At 39.8% G+C, this 16484-nt stretch overlaps 1 protein-coding gene across 3 annotated transcripts; it reads right to left on the bottom strand.

The window, feature by feature from the left end:
* Window positions 1-541: 541 nt before the first annotated feature.
* Window positions 542-16384, bottom strand: cep152 (centrosomal protein 152). Of its 3 annotated transcripts, none has more exons than XM_031282681.2 (28): window positions 15730-16384; window positions 15445-15553; window positions 13695-13804; window positions 13508-13568; window positions 13099-13410; window positions 12649-12796; window positions 11838-11978; window positions 10213-10352; window positions 9868-10068; window positions 9626-9773; window positions 9370-9461; window positions 9071-9234; window positions 8699-8900; window positions 8199-8303; window positions 7982-8112; window positions 7200-7328; window positions 7000-7114; window positions 6553-6738; window positions 6197-6457; window positions 5698-5829; window positions 4945-5598; window positions 4101-4176; window positions 3833-4000; window positions 3667-3751; window positions 2579-2661; window positions 1995-2151; window positions 1804-1907; window positions 542-1706 (listed from the first exon to the last, which is right to left on the bottom strand). In XM_031282681.2, the coding sequence occupies exons 2-28, from the start codon at window positions 15529-15531 to the stop codon at window positions 895-897; spliced, it is 5004 nt and encodes a 1667-aa protein (XP_031138541.1). In that variant the 5' UTR covers window positions 15532-15553; window positions 15730-16384; the 3' UTR covers window positions 542-894. The 3 variants fall into 3 exon arrangements, with proteins under 3 accessions (XP_031138541.1, XP_031138543.1, XP_031138542.1); XM_031282682.2 differs by having other exon boundaries at window positions 545-1682; window positions 15730-16383; XM_031282683.2 differs by lacking the exons at window positions 15445-15553; window positions 15730-16384 and adding an exon at window positions 14326-14826.
* Window positions 16385-16484: the final 100 nt, after the last annotated feature.

The raw sequence follows: 16484 nt of genomic DNA, 5'->3' as shown, positions 1-16484 counted from the left end.
TGGCCTCAGAAGACATCTAGACCACAACAAAGAGGTACGAAATGGAACCTTTTTAAACTGGAAAACACTACAAATTAAAGCAATAGTTTGTCAGTTTTGGGAAATACACTAACTGGCTTATGTCTGTAGAGTAAATATAAAGCTACCACCAGCAGCCGGTTAGCTTAGCTTAGCATAAAGGCTGGAAACAGCTGGCCTGGCGCTGTCCAAAGGTAACAAAATCCACTTCCCAGCACTTCTGTAGTTCACTCATTAACAAGTTGAATCTCATTTGTCAAAATTTTATTTAATCTTCTCATTCAATAGTAAACAATAAATCTTGTTTGCTAGCATTTCATGGCTGGGATCAGTGACTCACTGGAGTCTCTGCGGGTTGCCTGGCAACCTCACAGTGACAACAATACTCCTGAAAAAAGTCCAGCACATTAATTCCCTAAAACTACAATTTGAAAGTTTTACACTTCAGTTTTTGAACAGATTAAAACAAAAAAGATACAATTTGTTAAATAGTGAGTTTTAGAGCTGCTGGGAGGTGGATTTTGTTACTGTTGGACAGAGCCAGGCTAGTTGGTTCCCCATATTCAGTTATTAAGCTAAACTATGCTAAGCTAAGCTAACTGGTTACTGGCTGTAGCTTCATACTTCGCGTACAGACCTGACAGTGGTATCAATCTTCTCATCTAACTCGGCAATAAAGCAAATGCATTTCCCAATATGTCAAATTATTCCTTTAACAATGTTAATGCAACACACAAACACTTAAAGCAGCCATGAAGGCAAAGGTTCTACATCATGTAAACTTTATACACTGTATTAAAAAGGCACTATTTGGTAAGATTACTGACATTTTCAAGCTTGTCTCCCTACTTCACGTCATACCTGCCCTTCCTTTTGTCATTTATGTTGGTAGAATGGACTGTCGAAGCCGCTGTCCTGCTGGCGCTGTCTCAACTCAGAGAACAGAGGCCTGGAACAAACTCCATGCTGCTTCTCAGCCTCAGAGCCTGGGGTGGGCTCTCTGTGTGTACTTCTCTTTGCATGCTGAAAGTTCAAGGTCTGGGTGTGAGGTGTCTTTTTGGCAATTTCATTATAGACAGTCAGGTCAGAAACATCTGGGGTGAGGCCGCCAAACTCTCCTGAGTCACTGGCTGATGCAGCAGAGACAGAAAAGGGCTTCACTGGCTCTAGTTTCCTCCCCGAGTACGAGAGTCCTGAAACCTGGAAGCCTGTGTCCGAGTCACTGCTGCTCATGCTCCAGTCGGTCCTTCTCTCGTCTCTGACAGGAGCCTCCTGGATGAGGAACAGTTTACTTTGTCGCTCTGAGTCGAGGCGGTTGTCTGCTTTGCTGGAGTCAACCCCCTGCAGGTACAGCTCCCTGCTTTTACTTCTCACAGACACGTTAACTAAATCCACCTGGGATGGAGAAGCCATCTGTTGAGAAGATTTGTAAGAGCGGAGGTGAGTGTGAGCATTAGTTTGGGGTTTCAGCACTGAATCTACAGAGGCCTCCTCCTTCCCAGATGCAGAAATGTCCTGGTGACTCAAAGGTTTAGTCCTCGCTGCAGCAGCTTGTTTCTGCTCTGAATCAGCAGAAGTCTTTTCCCTGTGGGATCTCTCCTCCTGCCTTATGTCAGGAAGCTCAGTTAGTGTTGGCGGGTTCTTACTGAAACCTGCGTTTCTACCTGTGGACACAGCCGTCAAACAGCCTGTCAATACAAAACACAGATTCACGCCACACTGATATTTTGAAACAAACAAAAAAGAAACCTATACAGTAAAACAGTTCTGCACAACAGGACTCACTTTGTAAACTGTAGTTCTTTCCAGATTTACTTTTGAAAGGCGTCTCCAGCACTTTAGCCATGGCTGCCAGCTTGCTTGCAGCATTCATTATTTTCTTTTCAGCCCTGCAAAAGACAAGACGATCAATACAATTAGCCTGAAGAACCATGATGAAACAAGCAAACAAGATTAGGACAATTATGGCCTCTTGCCCTGAAGTCTTTCCTCCATCCTCCAGTAACTCCTGCAGACAGGTCAGATAATAGTGCCGCATCTTTCTGGCAGTGTCCTGCCTCTCCCTCTGCACCTCCATGCAGATCATCTCTGCTGCTCGCTCCCGACTTTCCTTGAGGTAACACAGCATGTCTCCTGCCATAAAAAACACAATTATGACCTGTGCTTTTCACTAGGTACATATACAAGAAAATGACATGGTGAGGTTTAATGCACATGTATATAATCATGAAAACCTGCATCAGATTCACAAGTGAGGACATAACACATAGTATGGTACAGGAGGACATCATAGTGTCTAGCTTTGTCTGCACCATCTCCACCGTGTAACATTCAATTATGGTGTCCTAGAATACAGAATATTTTAAATCCACACGTGTGTGTGTGTGTGTGTGTGTGTGTGTGTGTGTGTGTGTGTGTGTGTGTGTGTGTATGTGTGTGTGTGTATGTATATATGTATATATATATGTATATATATATATATATGTGTATATATATATATATATATATATATATATATATATATATATATATATACACACACACACACACCATTACCAACCTCTGATCTTTTCTACAGTCATCAAGTATTGCTGCTTCATCTCCTCGAGGCCTTGATGAGCATTTTGTTGGTAATTAGAACTCCTGTAAGCAAGAACAATTCATTTGTTGCCATCATTGAAATTCATTTTTCATGAACTACTGTTATCACTATGAGTGCTACTACCACCATACCCAGTTTCACGCTTAGCAGAACTTCATAATCTAGCAGAACTTTATTATCTAGTAAAGTCAGGTTTCAAAAAAACTTAATGTCTAAAAATAATTTACAGTAGATCATAACGTTTTTCAGAGCACTTTATCCATCATAATAGTGAGAGCAAACTGAACCTTGGTGTATTAAAAGCTATTTTAAAAGTACCCATTTTGTTTTGCACCCAATACAAAGAGTGTAGCTTAGGGAATTTATTATTACATTTTTAACCATTAAAGCTTCCCAATGAGATTTTCCCTTTCTATAAATGGTCGAAAGAGTAGAGTAGAAATTAACCATAGAAATCTTTTTTATATTGAAGAGTCCTTAATTTTTTTGGCTTTTTCAGCCTTGTTCACTCATAAGTCAGAATCTTACAGTTAAAGTTTATACACAAATAAAACCATATGGAGCCTTAAGACAGAATATTTATACATTTAACAATTACTATATGTTGTAAGTAAAAGTATAAAGTGGTAGCCATCAAATGCATTTTTTATGTGGTTTCTGAATGGATCATGATTTGGGGGCTGGACATAATGACTAGAAGGACTTGATTTGAATATTACTGAAAGTAAAAGTCCTGCTCGAGCTAGTCATCATAATGATGGCAGTAGACTGGCATATTTACTGTAATGGGAGGAGTTTGTTGTCCCAAAAATCTGTAACATTTTATTGGATGGAATATCTAGACATCTTCCCAAATGCAAGATGCTTAAGCAAAATCGTTTGACATCTTTTTGGGCATTTGACATAAAGAAAAGTATACCTTTGATTCACAATTGATTTATGTGGCATGCAACAATAAACAGAGCAACAATAAAGAGCCAGGGAAACAATATTTCATATCGTTGGACTTTAAACTAAAGATAAGAAATACTAAAAACAACACAAACCCTGAGGATTCTTTGGCTCTCTTCACCTCCTCCAGCTGCTGCAGATGTCCCTCCTTTGCCTTATGTAAGCTGCTTTCATGCTCATCTACAATACACAGATACACTGCATGTTGAGTAAATCTATTTAAATGCCGTTTAAAAGAAACATTTTAAATGCATTTAATACCTTTCAGATTCTGCAAGGCAGTTTTGTGCTCACGAACACTGTGCTGGAGTTGACGACAGGCTTTTTCTAAGTGTCTGTGGAGCTCCTTGTTCTTCTTCTGCAGCTTACCTAAAGTCTCAGCACACTCCTTCCTGCAGCGAGCCTGCTCCTTCTTCTGGGACAAAGAGCCTGGAAACGGTGGACAATATTGTCATGTAAACACTATAGTCTAATCAAATGACGCCCTGTCTTATGTCCTGCTTATTGAAGATAAGAGTGCATTACATACTTTGCATTTTGTCGATTTCTCTCTCATGCTGCTCCTGTGTTTCTTTTAACACACGGCTCAGTCTCTCCTCACTTATCTGTAGGGGCATAAATGAAAGCCTAAATGGAAAAGCAACTCAAACATTGTACCACATGAAAGACAAAAAAAAAAAAAAAAAAAAAATATATATATATATATATATATATATATAATAATAATAATAATAATAATAAAAACGGCACATTAACTGAATGCTACAGCATTTAAATATAGCCATTTCTTTATTGTCACATACACACTGTAGTGAAATTCTAATACTGCATTTTAGCCCATCTTAAGTATTAGGAGCAGAAGGCAGCTATACATACAGCAGCCGAGGAGCAACTTATGGTTCAGTGTCTTGCTCAGCGACACTTTGACATGTGGCCGGAGGAGCCTGAGATTGAACAGCCTTGTGGTTATGAGGCCACCACTCTACCTCCGAGCCACAAGCCACCACGTAAAAAAGGAAAAGATAAGGCTGTTTGTGGACTAATATATGCAAGCTCCTGAGTTTTTATCAATGCAATGTTTCGACTTTCAACTTGACGAAGACCTTGTAGGTTGAAGGATTGTATTAATAAATACTTGGGAACTTGCACATTCCAGTGTGTTCTCCTTTTCCTTTGTTGGTTTGTCCTACAATTGTACCCATCTGGGGTTTGATGTGTCCGTACCCAATTTTGTTTTTGCTTTAAGTACTTATTGCGTTACAACAACATTTAATCATTGAGCAGAGTAAGTCCTCCAAAATCATTAAACAGATAAAATCACTTATTTTATCTTTAGACAGTAGATAATCCAATAAAAAAAAAAAAAAACTCACCCTCTCCCATTCCTTCTTGGCTTGAGATACTGCTCTGTTGACTATGTCTTTGCAGGATGTTTGAATGATGTGTGTTATTGTGCCCTCTGACGTGGCCCCGCTGGTCCTCCTGGTGTCTTCAGTGCCCTGCTGATTTGTTTTGGGATCCCTGAGAAGTTGTGCCTGGACCTCTGCCAGATGAGTCTGAAGCTCTGCTAGTAATTCTTCTCTCATCTGCTTTCTCTGAGACTGCTCCGTCTCTGCATGCTGACATCTCCACTCCTCCTCTCGGGCCATCAGAGTCTGCTGTAGCTTGGCCTCCATCTGCAGAAGCAGCTCCTTCTTATGGAGACCAGCATCCTCTCTGGCCTGCTGCAAAGCCTGCTCCAGATTTTTGCGCTGCTCTTGCAGCTTGCTTTGGTACGCCTGCTCGCTGCGGACCTGGATGACAGAGATCTCCTGTTGTTTGTCTCGATTCCAGGCTGCTCTAGCTCCAGCCAGTTCAGCCTTCAGCAGGGCAGCGTGCTCTCTCCTGCCTTGCTCCAGCTGACTCTGGAGAGCTGCCACCTCCTCTTGGAGCTCCTCCACCCTCTGCGTTCCGGTGATCTGTTCCTCCAGCTGATTCCTGTGCGTCCTATGCCACTGCTCCTCTGCCTCCCTCAGGGCCTGGGATACCTGGCACATTTAGATTGAGGAATATACATTATCAGAAAAAGAAAAGCCAGTTGACAGCAGTGACACTTGTTAACTCACAAAGATAAAGCCCTGTCATACCTGTCGTTCTGTGCATTTTTCTTGTAGTTCTTCCCATTTCTCCCTCTCGGTTTGGAGAGAGGCTTGGTATTCTGGTAATGAAGTCAAATCCTCAATCCAGCGATTGTAGGCCCTGGTAACTGCACCTTCAACCTGAAACAAAACCAACACTAAATCTGGCAACCCATGATGAAGGCAAGATAACATAATACATGTTTGGGGAATTAAGCAAGGTATGTTGGAGAAAAGTTGTGCAACATTTAATTTTGATGGACCACTATTTGATTTGCTCATTTCAAAATATGGAGGGATGAACCAGGGAAATCATTATGTAGCTGGGAAATCTGAAATTATATAAAAAGGAGGAAAAAAAATCTAAACTGTGTATGAATAATACAGCGATGGCAATTGTAGTGGCATTGAATTGATTGGTGCCACTCATTTAAAATGTACAGTAAATCACTTTGGCTAACTAGCAGAAGTATTATTTAAAAAAAAACAAAAAAAAAACGACACTGACCTGTTTGGCCATGTCCTCCAGATGTTTCTTGTGCAGCTCTCTCTGGGCTTGCTTCCTGGCTTCCTCCACAGCTTTGCGTTTGACTTTGTCAGCCTCCAGTTGCAGCTGCTGTTTCTGGGCACTGAGCCTGGAGTCCAATTCTTCAACAGTTATTGTCACGCTGCTGGCCTCAATCTCATCTGCCTGACAGGTTGCCTCAGTAGTCTCTCTGTGTTTTTCTCTTCTGGCCTCCTCCAGCCTCTGGACCCAGGTCTTCTCCACCTGCACAGAAGCAGTAAAAACTTTCAGGTCACCATCTGACGTAAATTTACCTTAGGGAGTTGGAGGAGCTTGACAGTTATTATGGGAAATTATACCTTTTGTAGTTCCTCTTTCCAAGCAGCCTTGGCCAAGGCTACGTGAGAGTTCACCTGCTGCTGGATCTCAGTCTCCTTTTCTTTGGACCAGAGAGCTTTGAGCTTATTTATTGAGGCCTGATGCTGAGCCTCAAGCTCAGCCCTCAGCTTCTCCACAGCTGTACCACTCTCTTCTGTCATCTTTTGCTGGGAATGAGAACAAAATCATAAATCTTTCTCAGTCCACAGGCAATCTATGTTGGATACAGGAAACTTCATCACTTAAAAAAAAGATTTGTCAAATACAGCATGTAGTCATATATGAATAGTAAAGTTCCTTGTCCCAACTTACTAATATTAATCAACAAAGAACAATTCCAAATAATCATTTTGATCTTTTAATTTCTCCCTTTCGATTAGCACAAAAACCATGTCCAATCTGTAAACATATTTTAGGATCTTGTATACCTCATTTACTCTGATCAAAGTCTCCTCCTTCTCAAGCATGTCCTTCTCCTTGCAGACAGATAGGTAACACTCTTGCACGGCCAACATCTTATCATTAGCCTCAGACAACTGGGTCCTGTGAAGAAGTAGTAAGTACTGTAAATAAGCTGCAATGGTTTCCATATAATGGCAATTTTCAGTGACAGGTGCAGAGGACTCACTGTAACTGTTGGACCTGCTGCTGGTGCTGTGCAGTCAGCTGTTCAACCTGAGCATCGTATTCCAGCATGATCTCGGTTCTGACCCGGTCCACCACATCGTCCCTATACTGCTGATGAATCCGCTCAGCTCTCCATGAAGAAAAAACATTATATACAGTGCTGCTCATAAGTATTCATACCCATGCTAAAGTTGACTAAAAAGAGGAATAAAAAAAATCATCTTTTGGAAATTGATCTTAATGTCTTAATTTAAAAAAAAATGAGGAAAAATCCGACCTTTTAAGGACACCAATTGTTTTTGTGAATGAATAATGTATTGTAAATAAATAAAATGTTCTTCCTTAAAATACAGGGGCCATAATTATACATACCCCTATGTTAAATTCCCATAGAGGCAGGCAGATGTTTATTTTTAAAAGGCCAGTTATTTCATGGATCCAGGATACTATGCATCCTGATAAAGTTCCCTTGGCCTTTGGAATTAAAGTAGCCCCACATCATCACATACCCTTCACCATACCTAGAGATTGGCATGGTTTTATTTCAGTTAGCCTAATAGCTGAGATAAGATCCATATCTGGATCTGAGATAAGATCCATATCAATGCAAATCAAACTATTAGGCTAAAAGATGATTTTTTTAATTCCTCTTTTTAGTCAACTTTAGCATGGGTATGAATACTTATGAGCAGCACTGTATATAAATAAAAATACACTCTTTATGATAATTTTTGGTAGAGAAAAAAATGAAATATAATCTTATTTCCCTCCTCTGTGCCTTACCTCTCAGCAGCCTCCTGCTTCTCTTGGTCCAGTTCCTGGATCATCTGCCTCATCTTGGTGCAAAGCTCCAAGTTGGCAGACCTCACCTTCTCCTCACTCTGTTTCAGCTCCTTATTCTTCTTTTCTAACAGCTAGAGTTTGGATAGAGCATCACCAGTCTTTCATGATATAGTCTAAAAACAAAAAAAATAACTGACATGACGAAACTTCAACCAACCTCCACTTGTTCCTGCAAGTGTCGTTGGTCTTCCTGTAGTTTCGTGAACTCTTTCTGAGACGCTCCAGTTACGTCTGGATGTTTCATCTGATTGGTCTCTCTGACCTGTGAACACAGATGCAATTTTTTTATTATCACCGTTGCATTAGAGCCATTTAATCTCTCAGTCTTATACTTGTACCATTTTGTTTATGAGAACTTTGATCATCCGTTTCCTTTTTATGCCAACACAACTGGATAGTTTTGGTAGGAAACATGAATGAATATTATATTTTAATCATTTCAGTTCCATATGTTGTTAGTTGTGTCACCTTACCTTAACCAATTGCATGTTTTTCCTTTTTTCTGTTTTTTTTTTTTTTTTACCAGCAAAAAATCAAATTGGCCAATCTACCTCAATCTGAATACTAGCTATCAGACAGTACAGTTTTAAATGCTTTGCTCAGCAATGCAACATCAAAGCTTGTGTCTGGTTATAGACAGTAGAAGGCAGTCCTCACCGAAGAGCAGAGCTTGGCTTCATCTAATTGGGTCTGCAGCTCGGTCACTCGACCCTGACAGAGATGGAGCTCTTCCTGCAGCTGACTGATCTTCTGACGCTTCCCCTTCAGACTACCCAGGCAGCGCTGCATCTCCACTCGCAGCAGCCGCAAAGCTTCATCTTTGGGCAGCTTGGAGTCCGACAGGTGAGCCAGGGCAGCACTGACCAAACAGTAGGCAAAGTTAGATTTTGATTGATGGGAGTGGTGATAATGAAGTAGAAACATTGCGAGTTAACAAAGTTTCACAGTATATACTAGCACCCATGGCATGAAGAAAAAAGACAGTGTAAAGATATAATATACATATAATAATATATAATCATGGTGTACCTGTGAAGCAAGCCATTTTTCCTGTTTGTTTTCTTTAATCCTAAATCCACACAGGATTCAGACAGCTGGTTCTCCCAGTCACTGTCCAGGTCTAATGCAATAACACCGTGTTTCACAGCAGATTCATACATAGTGATCTGTTCCTTCAACTCGGCCAGATCCTCCTTTAGGATAAAAATAAAAAGGTGAAAAGTTAAATCAACCAAGTTTAAGCACATCTTTTTTTTTTTTTTTTTTTTTTTAATAATATTGGTTTTGAGAGTGGTTCCATTCTAGGGCAGGAAAATCAGAGAGCAAACCTGTAAGACTTTGTTCATGTTTTCGCTTAGTGCCTTTGCTGATTGAGCCTGTTGTAGTTTGATTTGTATCTGACTCATTTCCTGCACTGAACCTGAAGAAAACAGAACCGCAACAGAGAAGAAACAATGATTTGGAATAGCTCAAATAAAAAACGTAGATAGAAGTTGCTCATTAATGTTCTGTGATTTCTTCTCGACAGAGTTTCTAGCAAGTATGTTAAAGACAAAAAAGTGGTTGCCGTCCACATTAACTCACTTGTTTGCAGCAGTTTGGCACATTGTTGTTGACTCTCCTCCAGACGCTGACTGAGGGTGTTGACGACTCGGGCTCTCTCCAGTTGTTCTTCTTCTCTCTGGCGCTCCAGCTGCTTCACCTGTTCCCGTAACCTCTGACCAACATCAACCTGGAAGCAACAAAACAACAACAACACAGGAGTTTACTATGTTTGCAGGTGACTTGGAGTCGACTATATCTCCTGTGACAGTAACACTACAGACCTGTTTGTTCAGAGCCTCAGAGGTAGAGTCTAGCTTCTGCTCTAGTGTCAACAGTGCAGCCTCATGCTGCTCCTTCATGACGGTAAGGTCTCGGTCATGCTGCTGCCGCGTTTTGGACAGAGTGTCAGAGCGACAAAGCTCCAACATCTGCTGCTTCATGCTGTCCACTGCAGCCTCTGCCAACCTCTGCTTCTTCATGTTCTGCAAACACAATAAAACTACTCTATAAGTCTCTTCCTTAATTACAGATAACCTGATGTATTTCAGACTGTCTTGTATTGATATTTTAACAATTAAGAAGATGAGAAGGAGGAAAACAGTGGTGTGTGTCAGTGCAGAACTTACCTCATGGTCTCTTGCAGTAAGGGCCTGTACTTGCTGCTCCATTGCCTTCACTTTGTTTAGCATTTGAAACTCTCTCTCCTTGGCTTCTTCAACCAATTGACTTGATTCCTTTAGGCTTACTGCTAGGCCCTCCTTTTCATCTATTGATGATAGAAAATAAGATTATATTATTATTCCCACAAGCACATCCAGCAACAGATTAAGGACACACGAGACCAGTTCAGGACCCAGTGTTATTGTAGATAGTGCAAGCCCTCTGAACAGCCACAAGGGGGCATATATACAAGTAAGTGAAGACGTATCCTATTTTATTTCCTTCTATCAATCTCAATTAATGCAATAGATTGACAGATAGCCAGCTCTTTAGCTTTTAATAGTGTATCAACAAAAACAAAACATTTGGAAAGTATGTTAAACACAATGGTCAGACATAGAGGAAAAACTATTTCTTCCTCATAAGTCTTCAAGGCAGCCTAGAGTTATTTATTAGAGCCCGACCGATATATCGGCGGGCCGATATTATGCATTTTCCAAACTATCGGTATCTGCATTTATAATGGCCGATAAATGAATATTTAAAAAATAAAATAAAAACTTACGAAACACCCTTCAACCATGTTATGAGTGTTGGTGTTGCATAGTTTGTCCACCAGAGGGCGCTCTACAATGTCCCTGTTGGCAACACTGACTTTTTGTTGTTGTTATTGTGTTTTTGTTCAAAGGATTTTAAGTTTCATATCTTAAATTTGTATTTTTATATCAGAACTTGAATATATTTTTATGTTCCTCTGTTCTGTTGTGACAATAAAACAAACAAGTTTATTTTTAAACTGCATTATCATTTTATTTTAGTGAGGACTCATAAATAACTACAAATAACTAATGTTAGGGAAATCTGTTTATGTTTTGTTACACGTTTCTGGATTTTTTTTATTTTTTTAAATATACACTACCGGTCAAAAGTTTGGGGTCATTGTTTTTTTTAACCAGGGCAGCAGTTTTCAGATTACATTATGTGCTTACATAATTGCAAGGGTTCTCGACAGTTGTAGAAAGAAGTGGCTGATCCTTAATGCAATATCTACATTGCCCATTATCAGCAACCATTAATCCATTGTTCCAAAGGCACATTCTGTTTACTGATCTGATATCATTTTAAAAGGCTAACTGAGAAAACATTGGAGAACCCTTTTGCAATTATGTAAGCACATAATGTAATCTGAAAACTGCTGCCCTGGTTAAAAAAACAATGCAACTGATCTCATCTGGTATTCTGTCTATAATGGAGTGGAATGGAAATTTCTAAGTGACCCCAAACTTTTGACCAGTAGTGTATATTGGCCGATATATCGGATTTTTAAATCACCAAATATTTGTATCAATATCGGCCTTAAAAATCCTTTATCGGTCGGGCTCTATTATTTATTCTTTCCAAGTTCGAACGGTTTGTTTAATTTCTACAACAGCTTACATTTTAGCTTAAAATACATGTTTGAAAAGAGATCAATAAATCATAACATGCAACAAAACCTTGAATATCTAAGTATAATCACATTACTTTACATGGACTATGTACTGCAATAAAGTGAACAACAATTCCCACCCCCCCAGTTTGTGAAACATACCTTTGGCAATTGCAAACTGATGCTCGATGTATCTCATATTACGCCTTGAATCCTCTAGTTTTTGCTCCAAGTCTTCGATTTGCCTCTGCTGAGCTCTGTGTAAAATCTGCAGCTGAGCAAGCTGCTCTCTATCAGCGGTTTCTGTAACACAGCACATGTATATTCAACACATCAATCACTTACCCCTTTAAACTGTGTGAAGACATTTTAATTTCTCAGCAATGTCATTTGAGAGGGGTTATTTTATATAATAAGGGCATCTAATTAAGGCTATTAAAGCTACTTCCTAATGGCAATTAAAAGTTGGCAGAAGTTGGCAATTAAAAGTACATGCAGTCTGGCTGAATACATCTTTTTATGACACAGACATAGAATAGACATAATGTAAGATAGTTGTTATTTGTTTTTGTTTTTAAATAAGTCACTTTAGAAACAATATACTGAAGCCAGCAGGGGGGTTGTTGTTCGGACAGACCTGCCCCCACTGCTAAAAAAAATCCTAAAGGAAACACTGTTCAATATGTTCTAATTAATTCCCCTTTCTCAGTCCGTCTCAGTCAAAACAACCCAATGTTATGTACTATTGTCCACAGAACAAGTGGAGCAGCTCAGAGTTCATCGATTGCTCAATGGCAGTGTGACAACAAAACAACACTTACTGATTATTCACTTGGGATAAATTTGTTTAAATTTGATAAATTCCTAAATTGACATTTATGGTAACAAGATCACTTTTCAACTATAACTGTGGTTTACATGTCACTGTACTGTGCTATTAATCAGGCAACTAAATCAAGACTGTAAGACTCACGTTGTGTCGAGTCAAGGAATTCTCTTTGTAGATGGTCAAATTGACCTTCTTGGTGGACGGCCTGTGAGTTAAACATCTTTGGCTGATGGGCAGGATGGTGAGGATTGTAGCTGGCCTTGTGCTGATCCACTCTGTCCAATGCTCCAGACTTTAAATTATGAAAATCAAAACACAAGTAACACAGTATGTTAGAAATAAAAATAGTACTGTGTTCAATAACTCAAAAATAAACCAAGTCAAAGTTACACAAATAAACCTTTACATACACACACACACACACACACACACACACACACACAGTGGACGGCCAGATATCAATATGTTTATTTCAAATTATTAAAAAGGAAAATGTACAATATTTCATGCACAATGACATACATTTAAGTCACATGTATGATATAATATAAAAACACCTGCAATGACAAAATAGACCAAACATACTCTACTCACTTGAAAATTCTTTCTGCCCTTGTTGTGGTCCCCATGGTTTTGATTGTCTCCGTGTTCTCCTTCTCCATTATAAACAGCGGTATTAGTGACTTGAGGGTAGGGTTTGGACTCATACTCGTCTGTGAGAGAAGTCTCTGTAGATTTTTCTGTGCCTATGCTGGTGTATATATAATCTCCCTGGGTGAAAGGATGATCCTGGCTCCAGGTGTGAGGCAGAGGTTGACTTTGAGGGTGATATCCATTGATCTGAACAGCTCCATCCTCATAAGCGTACTCATCATGGGAGCGTTGATCATAGTCAACTTCACAGTTCTTCAGAGAGACATTGACAGTGATAGTGATGTGGTATTTTTTTTTGGAAGTTCAGAAGACAAAAATCTATCAGTGGAAAAAAAAACTAACAACCTACCTGTTCATGAGTAGTTGGTCTTGGGTGATCTGACCATTGCTGAGTCCATGTGGACTGTGGACTGAGTGGAGAGAGTAAAAAAGCACAATTATATCAAAATGCAATCAGGTATGTCTGATTGTTTGGAACCACACCCAGAGTTCTCCAAATCTGAGATTACTAGTGTCAACAGCAATATGTGTGTTACCTGTTGCCAGTGTTTTTATTGTTGCAGGGAGAGTACTCTAGCTCTGGGGAGGAGGAGTCTCTGCTGTCCTCCAGCATGTCATCGGGCAGGTCAGTGAGCAATTTGTGCAGCTGCGGAAAAATAGCACATGGAAATGAGTCACCAAGGTTGCTACACAACTGAGTTATAAAGTAATGCAGATAGAAGAAAAAAAAACAGCACAGATAAACAATTACTGACAGTCTGAGGGAAAGAATGTGTCAGGGCCAGGGGTACATTTTTAGAGTTTTGCTAGTAATCATATCAATAAATCATTTAAGTCATTTATCAAGCAACATTATCTGTTCTGTGGTTTAACCGTGAGGATTTGCCGCATTTAGGTTTTTAGATTAATCAGTAATGAAGGTAATTGTTAGTTGCAGCCCTAATATTTGTACTGCTTTGTATGGAATGCACAGATTACTCTTTTGGTCCATACAATCAAACTGAGAAACACAACACTGACAAATAACAATGTATTTTCTGACAAAACATCTTAGCTCTTAATGAAACAAAAACAAGTCACATCCACCTCTTCGTTAGAAAGAGACTGACCAGACTTGCTTTACAACCTGCCATGTGTGATGGAACAAGCAGAGCCAGCTGGACTTACTTCCCACAAGGACCGCTGAATATTCCTCAAATCCTCCACTGTGTCCACAACCAAAGGACCCATATTATCTCGCTTACACCTTTAACAAAGATTGAAGAGGCACTTCTGCTTCAGCTGTGAAGCCACATGATAACCTCCTAGCCTAATCTTTCTGCAGAGAAGACGTTCTGTGTGAAACATCCAAAAAGTGCCTGGCATGTTGTAGGCTCTCTGCGTTATTGCTGTGGTTTGCTCCCAAAGAACTCCATTCTCCGTTTAGACAAAACATATAGCAAGGTTAACTGGAGCAGAAACATTCCAATTACTGATGGCAGAATTTTCCACTTGACCAACTTGTGTATACTAATTAGACTATACCAAAGGAAAAAAATCCATTTGACAATTAATATTTAAAGTCACATTCTTCCGAGTATTGAAACCCACTGGTAAGACATTCAGTGACAGTTTCTTCATGCTTGCAAGTACAAGTGGGGCCAAGCACAGAAACAAGGTAGCTATAGAGAGAAAGTAGGGAAACCTAGGGCAGAGCTAGTTTCTGTGTGACACACCTGGAAGGAGGCTTTTTCCTTGAGCCAATAACAGCTCAGGTTAATGGTGCAACAGATTGTAGGCGTGAGTAATAACACAGCATGACTGTCTAGCTGTGAAGCTGATAGTGCTTGTGAAATTCATACCTCAAATGCTTTAGCAAATAAACAACATTAGCTAACTAAGAAAAACTACAAATACAGACGGCAAAAGTAATGCTAAAAAAAGGAGCATACATATTTTTGTAAATATGTCAACATGATAAGCTGCAATGGTGATAGTAATTGCGTAATAACTGAAGGAGAGACAGGTAATGCCTAGCTACATCACTGCACATGCAACAGGTTTTTGTTTTATAATTGAAACATGACAACAACTGGATATATGCTGTCGTCTGATATGTTAGATAACTGATGTTTTAAAATATGGACAATCAAGAAACCAGCATGAGCTCAAGCAATCACAGTGCGTTACGGTTTGACAAAATCCCAGTGGCAAGTGACGCAAGAAGGTTCAACAACTAGACACAAACGTTACTGTAACACAAACGTTATTCCAACAACTTTACGATGCTGCAGCTATGCGTTATACCTCTTGCTCTCTTGCATAGTCCTCCTGGTCGTATTCTTCTTCATCATGCTGGGTTTGAAGAGCAGCACTGTCAAAATCAATAGACATGATGCAGAGCCTGTAGGGTGGTCTGCGAAAAGAGGTGCAAAACATCACAAACAACCAGGGAAAGTATTTGTTACGTGCGACGTTGGCATTGGATGGTCACTGTTAACTTAGCTAGCTAACATTGTTACAAGTTAGCTAGCATAAAAGTTAAAAGCACTGATATGAACCAGCCAAAACAGACACATAGCGTTGGCTTACCTGTTGGCATAAATGGGACAGACGTGTCTTTTGGTGAGTTGAGTATTCTTTTATTTAAGAGACGTTATTAACTGCTAACCACACGACTGTTTACATTACAAAGCAGAGATGCTAGCTTAGCCAGTAGCGTTAACTTGTCCATTTTAGCTTGCCTTAGCAACAACAAGCCCGGCAATAAAATAAAAACGACCTGGTCGTGCTTTGAAAAACCTCCACCGAATACGTTTGATCAAGGGTGTAACATTAGATTCCTTAGCCGATACAACGTTTAGTACCAGTTGGCGTGTAATCTGGCCCAGAATGTGAGGTATAATGAAGCTAACTCCGGTTAGCCGGTTGGACGTCCTCTTTTTAAGAGGCGCAGACTCGCCCACTTTGAAAACTCGCGCGCATTACCAGCGCCAAACCACTGCGGGCAGAACACAACACATTCATATACACAATATATAACTTAGCCCACATTATTTCACTAACGTAGGCATATACAAGTTTATATAGCTACCATTCGCTATAACAAAACATGCATGGTAGAAAGTAATTTCCTAAACATTATTGTTGTTGCTACAGCCGACCCAACCCCAGAACTAAACTAAAGCTATCCACGCCTCCATGGTAACAGCGTCTCTAGAATTGTGGGAAATGTAGTCGCCGTGTTTGCTTGTAAACGAAGCGGAGACGACCTATTGCTCATGCGATCAGGCCTCAAAGAACATTTCGAGTGTTATGAATCATGCTTTTACCTGACAAAACTCAAA

The sequence above is a fragment of the Sander lucioperca genome, chromosome 7, assembly GCF_008315115.2.
Source record: "Sander lucioperca isolate FBNREF2018 chromosome 7, SLUC_FBN_1.2, whole genome shotgun sequence".
Lineage (NCBI taxonomy): Eukaryota > Metazoa > Chordata > Actinopteri > Perciformes > Percidae > Sander > Sander lucioperca.
Note: the sequence above shows the minus strand (reverse complement) of the source record. Positions and strands in the feature narration are given on the sequence as shown.